Source organism: Sylvia atricapilla, chromosome 1 (assembly GCF_009819655.1).
Source record: "Sylvia atricapilla isolate bSylAtr1 chromosome 1, bSylAtr1.pri, whole genome shotgun sequence".
Classification (NCBI taxonomy): Eukaryota; Metazoa; Chordata; class Aves; order Passeriformes; family Sylviidae; genus Sylvia; species Sylvia atricapilla.
In genome coordinates, this window is record NC_089140.1 from 101,196,933 (window position 1) to 101,211,603 (window position 14,671).

A 14,671-nucleotide genomic window follows, 5' to 3' on the forward strand; every position below is an offset into this window, starting at 1 on the left:
CAACAGCAGCCTGCTCTAGTGGAAGGTGACCCTGCCCATGGCAGCAGGGCTGGAACCAGATGATCTTTAAGGTCCCTTCCAACTCAAACCATTCTATCATTCTGAAACAGTGCAAACCTGCTAAAGCCAGCGGTGCTCACTTCAACACGCCCCTCTGCCTTCCCCTCAAAACCACAGCACAGGAAATGAAAAAAAATGTCCCTGTCCTGATCTTATCTGAAGAGAGATGTAGCCAGGAAATCCATGACTGATCACAATCCCTGGAGGGTCTAACAGCCCTGAAGAAGACTGGGCAAATGGCATTTGCAAGAAGGAGAAGCAGGGAGGCAAAAAAACAAGAGCAGCAAAGTTATGGTTCCAGCCTCCCTGTAAATGCTTCTCTCAACAAGCTTGAGAAATTTTAGACAGAATATGTCAAGAATATGTTTCTCCAGCATAGATGCACACTTGCAGTCTGCAGCACCCACACTGCACCCAGCTCAGACACAACCCAACACAAGCAAAATGCACAGGCACTGTAGTTTATAAACACCACCACAGGGAAAAGCCCTGCAGACCCAAAGGCCTTTGCCCATGGGCAGCTCAACTGCACTCTAACTGCAACACATCCTATCAATAAAGCAAATTATCACCTTAGAAACGAGTCTTACCACCAAGCAGAGTCTCAGAAAACACACTTTAAACACAAATTTAAAATGCCCTTTTAATATGGTTTAAGCCAGTTAAAAGGAACCACCTGATGAAAATGAGACCGTTTTCCTTTTCCCTGTGTATTGTTTGCATGCAAAGTTCCTGCCTCCTTCACATAGTCTGCCTCAGCATTCCTTCACTGAGTAGGGCTAAATCGGCATTCAACTGTATGAAAAAAAATTTGAGTTTATCACCATTCAACTTCCTTATTTTGGCAGAAAGAAAGAATGTAGAGGTTGGTTTTTTGGTGGTTTGTTTCTTTTTTTTTTTTTTTCTTTCCCCTAGAACTACTGTAAACCAAGAAATTTCCCAATTTTTAGCCCAGAAATCAAAAAGAGCAAGGGGCTGGGGATATCTAAATTTAAAGAGAATTTAAGAAACAGTAAAACTAGAGCCTGCATATGATTTCTGGGTGATAGTCACTGCATGGACTCATTCAACAGACAAGTTACAAGCACGGGATGGGAGCTCAGAGCTGGTTATCAGTGGACGGGAGCCCATGAAGTGCAGCAACAGGCACCAACCACATGGTGCTCTTTTGCTACTCAGTAGATTATTAGTAACAAGCTTCCCCTTTGAGGCTTTGCTGCTACTGAAACTAAAATCTGCTTCGAATTCCTCCTTCTGCTTCTTCAGAAATCTAGTTTGGTCGGGCCGCTGGAAACGAAAGCAGTGTGACCTCCACAATCTCCTTTTCCTAGAAGGATGTTCCAGTCTACTCTTCTAAGCAATCCCACACAAAACTCTTTGAAGACATTAGTGAAGAAAACAGATTTGTAGATATATGAAGAAAGCACCAGGGTGCAGATCAACATGAAATTCTGAATTACAAATTGTGAGAAATTGTTTACCTACATATTTAATGTATATATTGCAAACAGCCTGATTTTAGTGATTTAAATATCTTATAAGATAATATGAAAAGGCTGCTTTCGGCTTCTGAAAACATTTTTTTTTTATTGATACAAGAAAAGAGGCTTTTCTTGCTTGGTGCATAACTGGATTTTTACACAACAAAAACAAAATCACCAGTCCCAGTCTCCTTCAGTATCTTGTACACTTCTTTTGACTAGCAAAACAGGGCAATTGAATACAGAAGTGCTGTGTGCCTACACTAAGTGCAAATTTCAGAGCATTCTTCACCAAAGAGGAATATCAAGAAAAAATATTTCCCAATAAAATGAAGTATATGCAGTTCAGCTAACCATGTGTCTGTCTTTCAGTTCTCTATGGATTTAAAATCACCGTTCAGTTTCACCTGTAATTTGATGTTTCACTACAATGCAAAAATATAACTAGCTAGGAAAGTGATATTGATCAAAGGGCTCCTTTGATGGAAAGGCTGCAATGATGGACACTTCAAACCAGTGACTTCAGAAGACAGCCATGTGGCCAAGACTCAAAAATTTCTCTCATGATAGTTACTTGTTTACATAATAAAATACAAATGAATGAGCAGATGATGATGAACCATTGACATGGGGAAAAAAATTGCTTGGCAGTCTCTGTCCTTCTCTCAGACAAGATACTTCTGTGGATAAAATTACAGAAGGCACACATTTACTTCATCAGTACATTTTTCGTCTTTTCATGGCCCCCTTTGTTTGCTCTACTCTCTATTTTAGGCTACAACACTGCAGCTGTTGATGCACACATGGTTTCTGCACTGTGCAGTGCTACTGTCTTCACCTTACCATGGAGGCCACCTTGCACATACCTGCTGAGAAGAAAGCTCCATAAATGCTCCAACCCAGCTAGGGGTGCAGTTTTGTCTTTAACAGAAGCTTCCCTCTTTTGGTTGGGACATGTAGGCCATAAAAGCATTAACCATGACAAAGGTTTTAGACACAAACTAAAAGATTCCCACTGATCTGTGTTCAGTATGATAGTGTCATTTCCACAGAGGAAATGTCACTCCTTTTACAAATGCAGGCTCACCAGCTTCAGACAGCATTTTCATGCTAGAGAACACAGGCCAGCAAGCGAATTCTTGTGGGCAAAAAACCAGAGGCACAAACAGAAGGGCAAAGAAACAAAAGTCTCAGGTAGGGAAGATGTAGTCATTATGTTCAGGAAAAACTTTCTACATTAAAAGCAGTTAAGCCCTGGGACATAACCCCAGGGAGAAGACATGAGTTTTTAAAGTCAGAGGAAACAAACATAAGTCAGGAATAAGAAGGGCTTCAGGGACAAGGGATGACCTCCGAGCCTCTTCCAATCCTACCTCCTTTGGTCCTGTGATGCACAGTCACACCATAAAAATGTAATAAACAAAAGCAAAAAGGAAGGAGTAATGGAGGTCACTTCAGATGGTAGTCAGCAAACCACCTCCCAAAGTTTCAAGAGTTGCCAAAGTTTCCTCAGGAAGTGACAAAGACAAGAAACTTTGCCTTAGTCGTAAACCTGGCAATCTCTTCTGTGGTTGCCACACAATTATGTCAGGATTTGGCAGGGAGTTGTAAATCACTCCTCCAGCCCACATAAAGAAAATGTTGGGAGCTAAGGCACAGGGCACTCAGCAGCCACAGACAGATTAGGAAACCCAGCAGCTGCACAGGCCAGCCACATTTCAGCACTAAAGTACAGCTCAGGAACACAGCAGCTCCCCTACACCCCTCTCTCCTCCAGCCCCTCAACAAGGTGCCCACATAGAAACACCAAGCAAATCAAATGAGAGCTACACTCCATTTCACCACAGAGACTGAGCTGCAGCTAAAACCTGCTCAGACCCAAAGCACGTGGCATCTAACACAGGGACAACTGCTGGGAACAAACAACAAACCGGACTGAGAGACCAGGAAGAGTCAGGGGAAACCAGACTGGACTTGGAGCAGAGCTCAAGCGTTTGCACTCACGGAAGATTAACACCTTCCACATGCAGATACCTCACTGCCCAGCAGCAATAATTTACTGGAGGAAGTAGTTTAGGAGCAGGCTTGAGAACACTTGCATAGCAACATACTTAAGAGAGCTGTTCAGCTGCACCTCTATACCTCCTACACCTGAGGCTGCAAGGCACTGGGCAATTAGGCAGGCATCCTGCTCCTGTCAGCCCACTGGCAAGCTGGAACCATGCCTTCTCAAAGAGCTCTGCAATCAACAAAGAAGCCTTCCAAACTGACTCGTTCCCACCCTCCTGCTGCCCTAGATCTCCCCTCTGCCCTTCTCTCACTGGTATCTCCTCCAACAGCTACAAATCCCATAACCATCATCTTGTAGTGCACTACTCCTGGCTGCTCCAAATCACTCCCATGACACCCACGGAGAGTTCTAAAAATCCGAAGATACTCGGAGGAAAAAGAAATGAAATGCTGATACCCAAATCCTATTTTGTTAGGTTGATGCTAAAAACTAGAGGCCAGGCTCCCTCTTGGCAATGTGGGGATACATCCAGAAGCCAATAACCTACTCTCCATCTCCAGTGCAATGACTCCAGGCCATTCACTGCCCTGGAGTACTGCATTAGCCTGTAGGGCTGGCAGTGTGGACCACAGCTCTGCTTTCTCCATTCCTCTTCATCACCTTCCCACCAAGACCCTCTACAGCCAAATGGGGCTTCAGAGCTTGTGGAGAAGGTGGCTTTGCAAACATTGCACCAGCTGCAGTTTTTCCCCACTGGGAAATTCTGAATAGGCAGAAACAGTCCAAGCCCTGGCCCTCTGCACATCTTGAGGCCAAAAAGTGCCAGTGATCCTCCTGTCTGATCCTAGGTGCAGCCTAGGGCTGTGTTCGGAAGTGGAGAGGGATATGGGTTTACAAACAAATTTAATCCATATTTCTAACAAGGATAAGAACTTGTCTTGGGACTAGGACATGCCAGACTTGACTGATTCTCAAGGGATCTATGACGTACAATGCAGGTTAATCAGGACCTACTGAAAAAAAAACAACTGTCAAGATTTCTTTTGGTAGATCTGAGAATGTATTTTTGAGTTGCCATCTTAGCTTTCAAGCAGATGAAAAGATTAATGCCTGTATTTGTTCATACAGACAGGTACAGAGTTTCCCTGCTCCAGAAATGTCTGAACTTCTTGAGGAGATTCATCATCTGAAGGATTCCTCTCTTCTGGGAAAACAGAGTGTCAATCCCCATGGTAAATGAGATGTCTGTGATCAGAAGTAGGTTTTCTAGGACTACACACTCTTAAAACTCAGGAAGGAACATCTCACTGATTACTAAGTGACTATAACTGCAGACACATCTCCCTAAGTGCTACCACTGCCACCCCATCATTTTAATGAATCTACAGAGTAATTGCATACTCCTAGTAACACAGAGCTGCATCATAGGTTTCTTTTCCCGTCTTAAAAAAAAAAAAAAAAAAAAAAAAAAAGTAGACAATTGCCTTACAAAACCCCCAGTATGTTTTAGTGTTACAAAACATAAATAAATTATGCACATGAGGAATCTCATTCCACAAGACACTTCATCTCTATAAAATTACAACATTTTCTGCTGGAGGAAACAAAGACACATCCACATATTCTACCACAGACTCCTCATGTCTGTACAAACCACATTTATTTTTGTCACTATGCCATTTTAAAAGCTGAAGGCAGGAATTCTAACCAAGAAAGGAGGAATGGTCACTGCCAAATACTTTGGGCTGAACTCTCCAGTGCCCTGGCACCGCATTCTGGCAAGAACTACTCCAGGGCAAGGTACCCACTCCTGCTGGGCTAAGTGTCAACACAAATCAGAGAGAACTGGAGCGTCTATTTGTGTTTGGTTTTCAAATGTTCAACTCACTTGGATGGCATGAAAGCAAATTCGCTCTAAAATGCCTTCATTCATGCAGCTTTCTCTGAGCGCTTATGGAGATGTGGGTCTAAAAGCAGCCCAGCTTGCACTGAGTAATTCGAGATGTTTGACTTTAAAAAAGAACTTGTGTACTGGAGTAGTGATGCTCTGCTGGTTACTGTCAGGAGAGGTGGTTCTGCTCTGCGGCCGTGTTTATCCCAACTCGACGGGCACATTTTGCCGGGAAGCTGCCTCGGTGCCGGGCAGAGGGGGGCAGGCGCAGCCAAAGTGCAGAGCTAAGCACATTGCTGCTCCAGATGTGAAACGCACGCGCGAGCTCGCCAAAAAAGCGAAAGAAGAAGGAAAAAAAAAAAAAAAAAAAAAAAAAAAAAAAAAAAAAAAAAAGACGTTCCTGTAAGGAGTCGAGTCAAAGAAGCGCTGCTGAATAAACTGAATAAAGCCAGGCGTGTAACGTGTAACTAAACAAAGCACCGAGGAACACATCGATGAGACGGGACCGACCCCCGGGAGAAGGAGCCACCCGACACAGCGTCCCGGGCTGGGCAGCGCTGCTGCTTTTCTCCGGGTGGCTCCCCTCCGCTGGAACGGGGGCTCGGCGAGCCCCCAGGGTGGGCAGCAGCCCCCTCCCCGGTGCCTTCGGGGTTCTGGCACCCAAGGGAGACCTCGCCGCCGGGGGATGGCTCTGCGCCGGCAATCCCCCGCCTGGGGAGCGCTGGGGGAGACCCCCAAAAGTGAGCCGCTCACCACCTCTCCCAGCCCGCTACGCCCTTCTCACTCTTAAAAAGTTGAGAAACAAGACAAAAAGAACAAGCCCCAAAGCCTCCCCCCGCCCCGCGGAGGCCGGTGCGCGGCTGCCAAGTTTCGGCGTGGAGGAATTCTCTGCCCCCTCCGCCCCGCCCGGCACCGGGAGACGCGGCGTCCCCGGGGCAGCGATCCCGGCTGAGCGAGCACCGCAGCGCCCACAGCCTCCACCTGCGGGGCGAGAGAGGCAGGGAGGAAAGGGGGAAGCGACCCCCCCGGTCGCCCTTACTCACTCCAAGCAGACACACTTTGAGCTCGCGTATCGCCATCATCTGCCCGGGGCCCGGCCGCTCCGCATCCCCGGCGCCGCCGCTCCGCACTGCCCCGCCGAGGCGCCTCAGCCCCGCCGGGGCCGCCCCCCGCCGCCGGTCACATGGCCCGGCCCCGCCTCGCCGCTGCCCCCCCGCTGCCGGCGCCGCCGGGGCCCGCGGGCTGCTCCGGGGCTGGGGCCGCGCCCTGGGGCTGAGCCCCGGGCCGGGCTGGCGAGCAGGGGCGGCACACAAGGGTTAGAGGTGGAAGGGACCTCTGGAAGCCATCTGGTCCAGCCCTCCTGCCGAGGCTGGGTCACCTAAAGCAGGTGACACAGGAACACATCCAGGCGGGTTTGGAATGGCTGCAGGGAGGGACACTCCACGACCTCGCTGCACGGCCTGTTCCAGCGCCGTGTCACCCTCCTCCTCGTGTTGAGGTGAAACCTCTTGTATTTCACTTTATGGACATTGCTCCTCATCCTGTTACTGGGAACGGCTTAAAAGAGTTTGACACCATCCTCTTGGCACCCGCCTTTGAGATACTTATATGTATTAATGAGATGCCCATCAGACTTCTCTGAGGCCCAAAGTCTCTCCTCATAAGAGAGATGCTCCAGAGCCCTAAAGATCTTTGTGTCCCTTCGCGGGACCGCCGCCTGGAGCTCCTTGTCTTTCTCGTACTGCGGGGTAAATATTTGCAGTTGTGAGAAAGTCTGTGAGAGACGGCATCCTGCAGGGGGCTGTGCATACGCTTAGTCCTACACACCATGTGCTGGGCTAGGCACGGCATGGAGACTGCTCTGGTTGTGAGCCATCTGAATCAATCGCCTCGCCTCGCCTCGCCTCGCCTCGCCTCGCCTCGCCTCGCCTCGCCTCGCCTCGCCTCGCCTCGCCTCGCCTCGCCTCGCCTCGCCTCGCCTCGCCTCGCCTCGCCTCGCCTCGCCTCGCCTCGCCTCGCCTCGCCTCGCCTCGCCTCGCCTCGCCTCGCCTCGCCTCGCCTCGCCTCGCCTCGCCTCGCCTCGCCTCGCCTCGCCTCGCCTCGCCTCGCCTCGCCTCGCCTCGCCTCGCCTCGCCTCGCCTCGCCTCGCCTCGCCTGCCCTGCCCTGTCTTTTGCTTTTTGCTTTTCCTGCTATGTGCAGAAAACACTGAAAAGAGTAACTCCATTTTTTTATCCAATTTGGATTAAAATAGTCAACCTCAGGTTAGTAGTAGGGTTGCACCCCATATATCACATACCAAATTTAAGTTAAGCTCATCAGCTAAAGGCATCTGAAATCGGTGAAGGAGTTGTAGCCATTCTGCTCTTGGTATGCAAGGTACTAGAATTTATGGAGAAGGTTGCCACACAACCCCAGGAAAGCAGAAGAGCATCACCCTTCACATGTTTTAAATCAGAGACTCTGTTCTGCTTACAGTTTTATTTTGGCTTTTTTTTTTTTTTTTTTTTCCTGCACTAATTTATCAGGTAAAATTGCTAAAGGGAATTGAAGAAAATCTTGATTAATCATTGTGAGATTAGATGTTTCCTGGCAATAAACTGCTGTGGCATTCATTCTAACACTAATTAGTACACTCACGCCAATAGGCTGGATGGAGATGTTTGCCCTTTTCCAGAGATCCCAAATCCTAGGCCAAGGAAATACCTGGAGCAGAGCATTTGTTACCCCATGGAGGAAAGCACAGAGTATTGCTAGCAGAGTATTCACAGCCTGTCAGGAGAGAGATTATCAAAAGAGAGAGATCAAAGGAGAGGCTCATCAGAGAGATGTTTTTGATTTACTTATCTATACTTTTGGGGTGTTTTTTTAGAAGAAGTTAGCAGAGAAACAAAACACAGAAGGTTTTCAGACAACCAGTACAGAATATTGCAAGGATTCTGGCTGCTCATTACCTTTCCACAAGAATGCATTATACCCTAAAGTATTTCAACAAGCAAATGGGATGCACCCCTGATATAGAAAAATTACAGTTCACACTCAGGACATTCAGTTTAAAGCAGCTTCTAATTAGTTTCACGATTTTCTGCCAGTAGTTAGTTCTACAATTTGACAGGAGATACAAATTTTAAGGTTTTACACCATCCCTCTCCATTCTTTCACAGACATTGTTGTGGTTCAGGATCACCTTCCCATAGATTTTTTTGAGGGGGTTGGGGTTCTTTGGGGGGTGATGTTAAAAATTTCTGTATCTTTCATGTATTCTGTTAGTGATTTATCCCTTTCTTTGGTCTAGATTTTTTAATTCTTGAAGTCTGGGATTTTTCATTACTGTATACGTGAAACATTATGCCATCTGAATTAATTTCAGCAAGATGCACTGGAATTACATTGTCATGGAATCATAGGATGGCTTGGGCTGGAATGGTCCTGAAATATCATCCAATCCCAAGACCCACTGCCATGGGCAGGGACACCTGTCCATTTTTCAGGCAGTAATACATGTCACCAACTTCAAAGCCATTTGACTGTCCACTTGCTGTCTCAACTCAGTACCACCAAAATATGAAACAGTGCCTGAGATATTTGCCCAGGAAAGCAAATCACATTCCCATTTTTCATCCTACCTGGGGAAATTTCTCAAATACACACTGGTGAAACAGGATCTCTCACTAAAAGAAGTTACAGCCCACACCTCAAAAGCTTCTTGTTGAATAGAACAAATAACTAATTAGCTACTCACAAACAAGCAAAGTGTTTAAAACAGTAGCACAAAGATGACCCAGTGGAAGTTGTTCAGGCTGAAACAGAGGAAGAGAGGCTGTTAAGAGCAATTTTATTGTATAGTCAAGAAATCTAAAGAACTAAACAAAAATTAACAACCAGAGGAAAAAGTAACATATACTACTTGCTTAAACAAAGAGCCTATGAACAACAAAAACAACAATAAAAGTATCCTCGCAAATTTTGAGTATCCCCAAAATTAGGGAGAAAAGAAGAGAGAAAAACAACAAACAGACATGTTCTGGTATTTAAAAAAGCTACTGACACTCATTCTTCCAGGAACTGGCATAATCCTTGTGTTTGTCTGCATGCAAGATGCTGTGGTCAGGAAAACATTTTTGCAGAATTGGTCATGTTGCAGTGTTTTCAAGTGGCTGATTAAAAATAAAGGAAAACAAGTCTTTGCATCCCAGAAGTTTTCTTTCTTTTCTTTTCTTTTCTTTTCTTTTCTTTTCTTTTCTTTTCTTTTCTTTTCTTTTCTTTTCTTTTCTTTTCTTTTCTTTTCTTTTCTTTTCTTTTCTTTTCTTTTCTTTTCTTTTCTTTTCTCTTCTCTTTTCTTTTCTTTTCTCTTTTCTTTTCTTTTCTTTTCTTTTCTTTTCTTTTCTTTTCTTTCTTTCTTTCTTTCTTTCTTTCTTTCTTTCTTTCTTTCTTTCTTTCTTCTTTCTTTCTTTCTTTCTTTCTTTCTTTTTTTTCTTCCTTTTGTAGCATTTAATTTAATGAATAATTGTAAGTTTTGAAGCAATGGGGTACCTCACTTCTTTCTACCCAACTGTATTTTTGTTTTGGGAAGTAGAGAGCCAAGTGACTTTGGCTGTCAGCAGCCTTCCTCTAGAGTTTCAAGTTTGGCATGGTGTCCTCCAGTGGTCTGGAGCAATGGCAGCTGGGGCTGCTGCTACCCATCTCTTTGCCCCTGCTCACATGTCTCTGCCCTAATGTGGCTCATGCTGGTACAAAAGTAGTCCTATGTTTAAAAGTTTTCTATGACCTCAGTCTCCTCTCTACAAGTGGTGTAGTGGTATTTAGTAAGCCTGTACTGATAGGAAACTGGATGCTTTTGAGGTTCTGGCAGTGTTCATAAGCTTATGAAGGCATCTACACTTCGTCCTGCTGCTTTCTTTCTCTGCGAGTGACGTAGGTAGAGAAAGATCCATCCAAGACCCTGATGTATACCCAGATCCTTAAACTGCTGTTGTCTGTCCCAAACACTGATGAGTTACTTCCTTTCTCCCATGTTACTTCCCCTCTGGATTTCTTGGCAAGCATCTTTCTCACACAAAAATGTTATCCCTTCTCTTCACTGGTGAATTCAATCCAGACCCTCCTACTATGGGCCGCCATCCCAGCTCTTATTCCCAAGGCAGGGAACAGGAGGCAAGTTAACTCCCTGCTGCCCAGGAGGAAATGCCTCTGCATCCCTCGGATGATACAAACTTGCAGTACAGTAATGACTGCCACCACAGAAATCTTTCTGGTGCTTGCCCAAGAAACTGCCAAAATCTCTTAAAAGGAAAGCAGCTGCTGCTGAGCAAGCTGTTCCTTGAGTGGGAGGAGTAGCTTGCAGCTCCTAGATCCCATGCAAAATCCAGTGGTTATGAAATGGCTAAAATTCTGAGAGACGCTATTTTTGTTTGTTTGTTTACTTGCTGGAAGTAAATGTTTACTTAATCGAGGTTTGCTTACTTAAACAAAGACTAGAAAAGGACTGTCCTGGAAAAGCATTGTGAGAGTCCTGAGACATGAAAACCAGAGAAGTACAGGAATGACCTGGTGAAAATAAGAGCATGATTCTGATTTCAGCTACACAGGTCTTAAGCCATGACTTTTTTTTTTTTTTTTTTTTTTAGCTTGAGAAGGGTTACTCCACTTCATTGCACATGCAAAAAGTGATTTAGCTTCTTTATAACCCACTGGTTCCAGCACTAATGCCAGCAGACTATGTAGCTGGGTGCTACTTCATTTTGTTGTGGTGTTGCTTCATGTTTTAACATCTCCTGTTTATGGCAGTTGGGTGATCCAGTCACTCCCTTCTAAAGAGAAAAATCTGCTGGAAAAGGTTAGAGGGGAGTAAACCTCTGCAAGATCCTACTTGCAGCTTGACTGCCAAGAACTTCGAAAAGCAGTATTATTGCTGTTGAGTGAAACCCAGGAGTTGTTTGCGTAAAGCTTACCAGCATGCTTCTTGTTGCACCTTGTAATATGTGCTGTTTCTAAAATGCTTGGGAAGCATTTTGGCATCTCTGGCAGTAGAGATGTATGTTTGTCAACAGCGTCAAGTTTACTCGACTTATTCACTGCTAATGCCCAAGGCAATCTCCTATCAGAGGAGTGAAAAGGGAGGCAAGACTTCTCATTCTTTGCAAATGATGTCCCATAGCCTCAAGCTGATGACAGTGCAACATTTCTCCACTGTCAGATGGGGAAAGAATTTAAAAAAAAGCTTTTTGCTTGCATCAGAAAAACTGATGCTGAGGTACAACTTGAGAACACTACAAATACCATAGCAAATTAAGCACCAAGAAGCGACAAGAGCTAGCTAAAGCAAAATATCGGCTCATTGAAAAAAATAGATGTAAATTAGCTTCAGATGGATTTAGTCTGGAAGTTAGGAGTAGGGCTTTCTAAGTAGTTGAAAAGTTCAGTCAGAGCAACAAAGGAAAAGTAAACTAATTTAAAGGTACAGCCTTATACAGGGAAAAAGAAATTTCTGAGAGGTTCCAGAAAAGCAGAAGTCAAGACTTAGTGATCCAACAGATTATTTGTTCATATTGCTAAGTAAATTGGACAGTGGGCTGGGCTTGGCTGGACTAGAGTTAATTTTCTTCCCAGTGGCTGGGATGGGGCTGTGTTTTGGATTTGTGCTGAAAACAAATTTCTAGGGTTGGTAAATATAGACATATTTTTGTTATTGCTGAGCAGGGCTTACACAGACCCAAAGCTTTTTCCACTCTTCATACTGCCATGCTGGAGAGGAGGCTGGGAGCATGTGGGAAACCGGCAGGAGACGCGTCTGGGGCAGCTGACACCAACTGACCAGAAGAATGTTTATATGACATCATGCTCAGTACATAAAGTGTGGGAATAAGGAGGAAGGGGGGGACATTTGGAGTGATGGAGGTGGTCTTCTCAAGACTCTGCCTTGTGTGATGGGGCCCTGCTCTCCTGGAGTGGCTGAGCACCTGCCTGCCCATGGGAACCAGTGACTTCACTCCCATTTTTGCTTTGCTTGTGTGCACAGCTTTTGCTTTCCCTATTAAATGGTCTTCATGTGAACTCATGAGTTTTCCAGCTTTTACTCTTCTGACTCTCTCCCCAATCCCACTGGTGGGGGAAAGAGTGAGTGGCTGCCTGGGGCTTGGTTGCTGGCTCTGGTTAAACCATGACAGCTAGTCAATACCAATTGCTGAGGTTCGACATCAAGTCGCTCACAAAGGAATCAAGCTAGAGCTCCTTCTGCTGAGACTGAAATCACCTGTGGGATTTTATGAAATCAGTCCAGCAAAAGCAATCCAGTTGCTGCATCCTGTAAATTCCTTATAGTGGATGAATTCATACAGTCAGTTCTTGATGAAAGCTCTGTATCTTATTATCAAGCTCACTTTCTGCATGAGCCTTAAAAAAATAGTAACGTGAACTCAAAAGGCTCCATGAGTCCTTTGTCATGTATCATTCCACACAAAACCAAGCCTGAGCATGCAGGTGCCTGCAGTGTAAACACCAATCCAAACAAAAGGCTATTGTGATTTCCTGTACCAAGGCACAGCTCAAAACAGGGGGCCACTGGCTGGGGGATATTCAAGGTTGCAATTTTATCATGTCCATAGCTCTTGTAACATGTTCCATTTTGCAGGTCCTCATTTTGGGCTGCCAGTTTTGAGAACAGTTTGTAAAGACAGTGTGATGATTGTTCTGAATGAGTCCCTGGAGATGACAAGAACTGTTTCAGTTTACTTTTGGTGATGCTGACATTGGTTTGCTCGGTTCTTTTCATGCTTCTGACATAGGTGACACCTGCTACTTGCTGCTTGAAAAGGGAATGTGAAGATCAGCTTCACCCAACTATCAGTTGTCTGGTTGCAGTGATAACTGGAGATCTCTACTTCAAAATTCAGGGAGTCTTTGCAGCAGGTCAGTGATACCTTCTTGCCTTCCAGCTCACTGCAGGAGGAGCCCAGCGAGGTTCTCATAAATTACAACTGGAATTACTGAATAGACATGCTGTTTCCCTCTAGCAGTATATTCCACAGTACACTATTCTTATAGAGAGTGGTGCAGTATCTGCTTTACCACCATTAGCTTTGTATGAGGTGAAGGAGCCTGTGTTTACTACCAAATGAAAGGAGAGCATACACAATTCTCCTTTTAATTAAGCTTAGCCCTATAAACTATGAAAAGGGTTTTATATTAAGGCCAAAGTTCTATTGTCAAGGAAGCAGGCTTCTATTGTGCATACTGCCAAGGAGAGATAACAGGGCTCTTATACTCTCAGAAATTTGTCCTGCCAACTGAGCATCAGGTTTGTCTAAAACATACCCAGCGTGTGCTGCCAGCCAGAGAAGGTTTGAACTTCACATTGTTTTTTCTCATTGAATCCACAGGCAGTGAATGCACATTGATGGGTGCTTCCTCTGGTTACGGAAGACCCAAACAGGGACCTTCCAAACAAGGCTGAAATGAAAATTTTCGAAAGGAAATGCATCTATCCATCCTGACCTTACGGTAGTTTAGGCAGTGAGAAGGGTGTCTGTAGCCAGCTTGTGGTGTCACTCTTATCTTTTTGTCTACATCAGTGGAACTGAGTGTTCATTAGGAACAATCATGAGGCAACTGCAAAGGAGAAACTAAAATCCAATTGTAAGCCAGGTGGTGACAGAGGAGGCTTATCTTATGTCTTAGTGTTTAGTCTGACATATTAAAGTTGATTTCTTTGTTTAGATTTAACAGTGAGAGGAATCTTTGCAGCCATAAAAGAAAACAGGAAAATAATATGAGAAAGATATTTCAGAGGGAGAAAAATCTGATCATTTTGATGATCAGAAAGAAAATGTCATCAATCCAAAAAAATGTACAGCATAAAAGATTGAGTTTCTTTTCCCCCTTTTGTTTTGTTTCTGCTGTGAATAACATTTTTGTGTTTTGAAATGAGTTTGTGTTTAGGAGTGTGAGCTCCCATCTTTAGTAGTCTAAACAGCCCTGAAATGCAGAGGATGTTTGATGTAAATTCCAAATTCCCTTTTTGGGTCTATGTCCCTTATGAGGATAAATTAACCCATAAAGAAACCTGCCATTTTGCAAAGTTTTGACCACACAATTTGTAATTATTGCTATTAATGATGATGGCATTTTTTATTTCAGGACAACTCTTTGCTTAATATTTATTCCAATTTCCTTGTACAGCAGCAGTAATATTACCTGTTTAAGGACCTCAGAATCTGGCTCCAACACAGATA

The 14,671-nt window shown here is 44.6% G+C and overlaps 1 protein-coding gene across 1 annotated transcript in view; it reads right to left on the bottom strand.

The window, feature by feature from the left end:
• RAB31 (RAB31, member RAS oncogene family) overlaps positions 1 to 6,983 on the bottom strand; it is a 61,795-nt gene extending 54,812 nt beyond the window's left edge. Inside the window, 2 exon segments of the mRNA XM_066341030.1 lie at positions 6,487 to 6,732; positions 6,891 to 6,983. Of these exon segments, the coding sequence (XP_066197127.1) occupies positions 6,487 to 6,732; positions 6,891 to 6,983 (339 nt within the window).
• Positions 6,984 to 14,671: the final 7,688 nt, after the last annotated feature.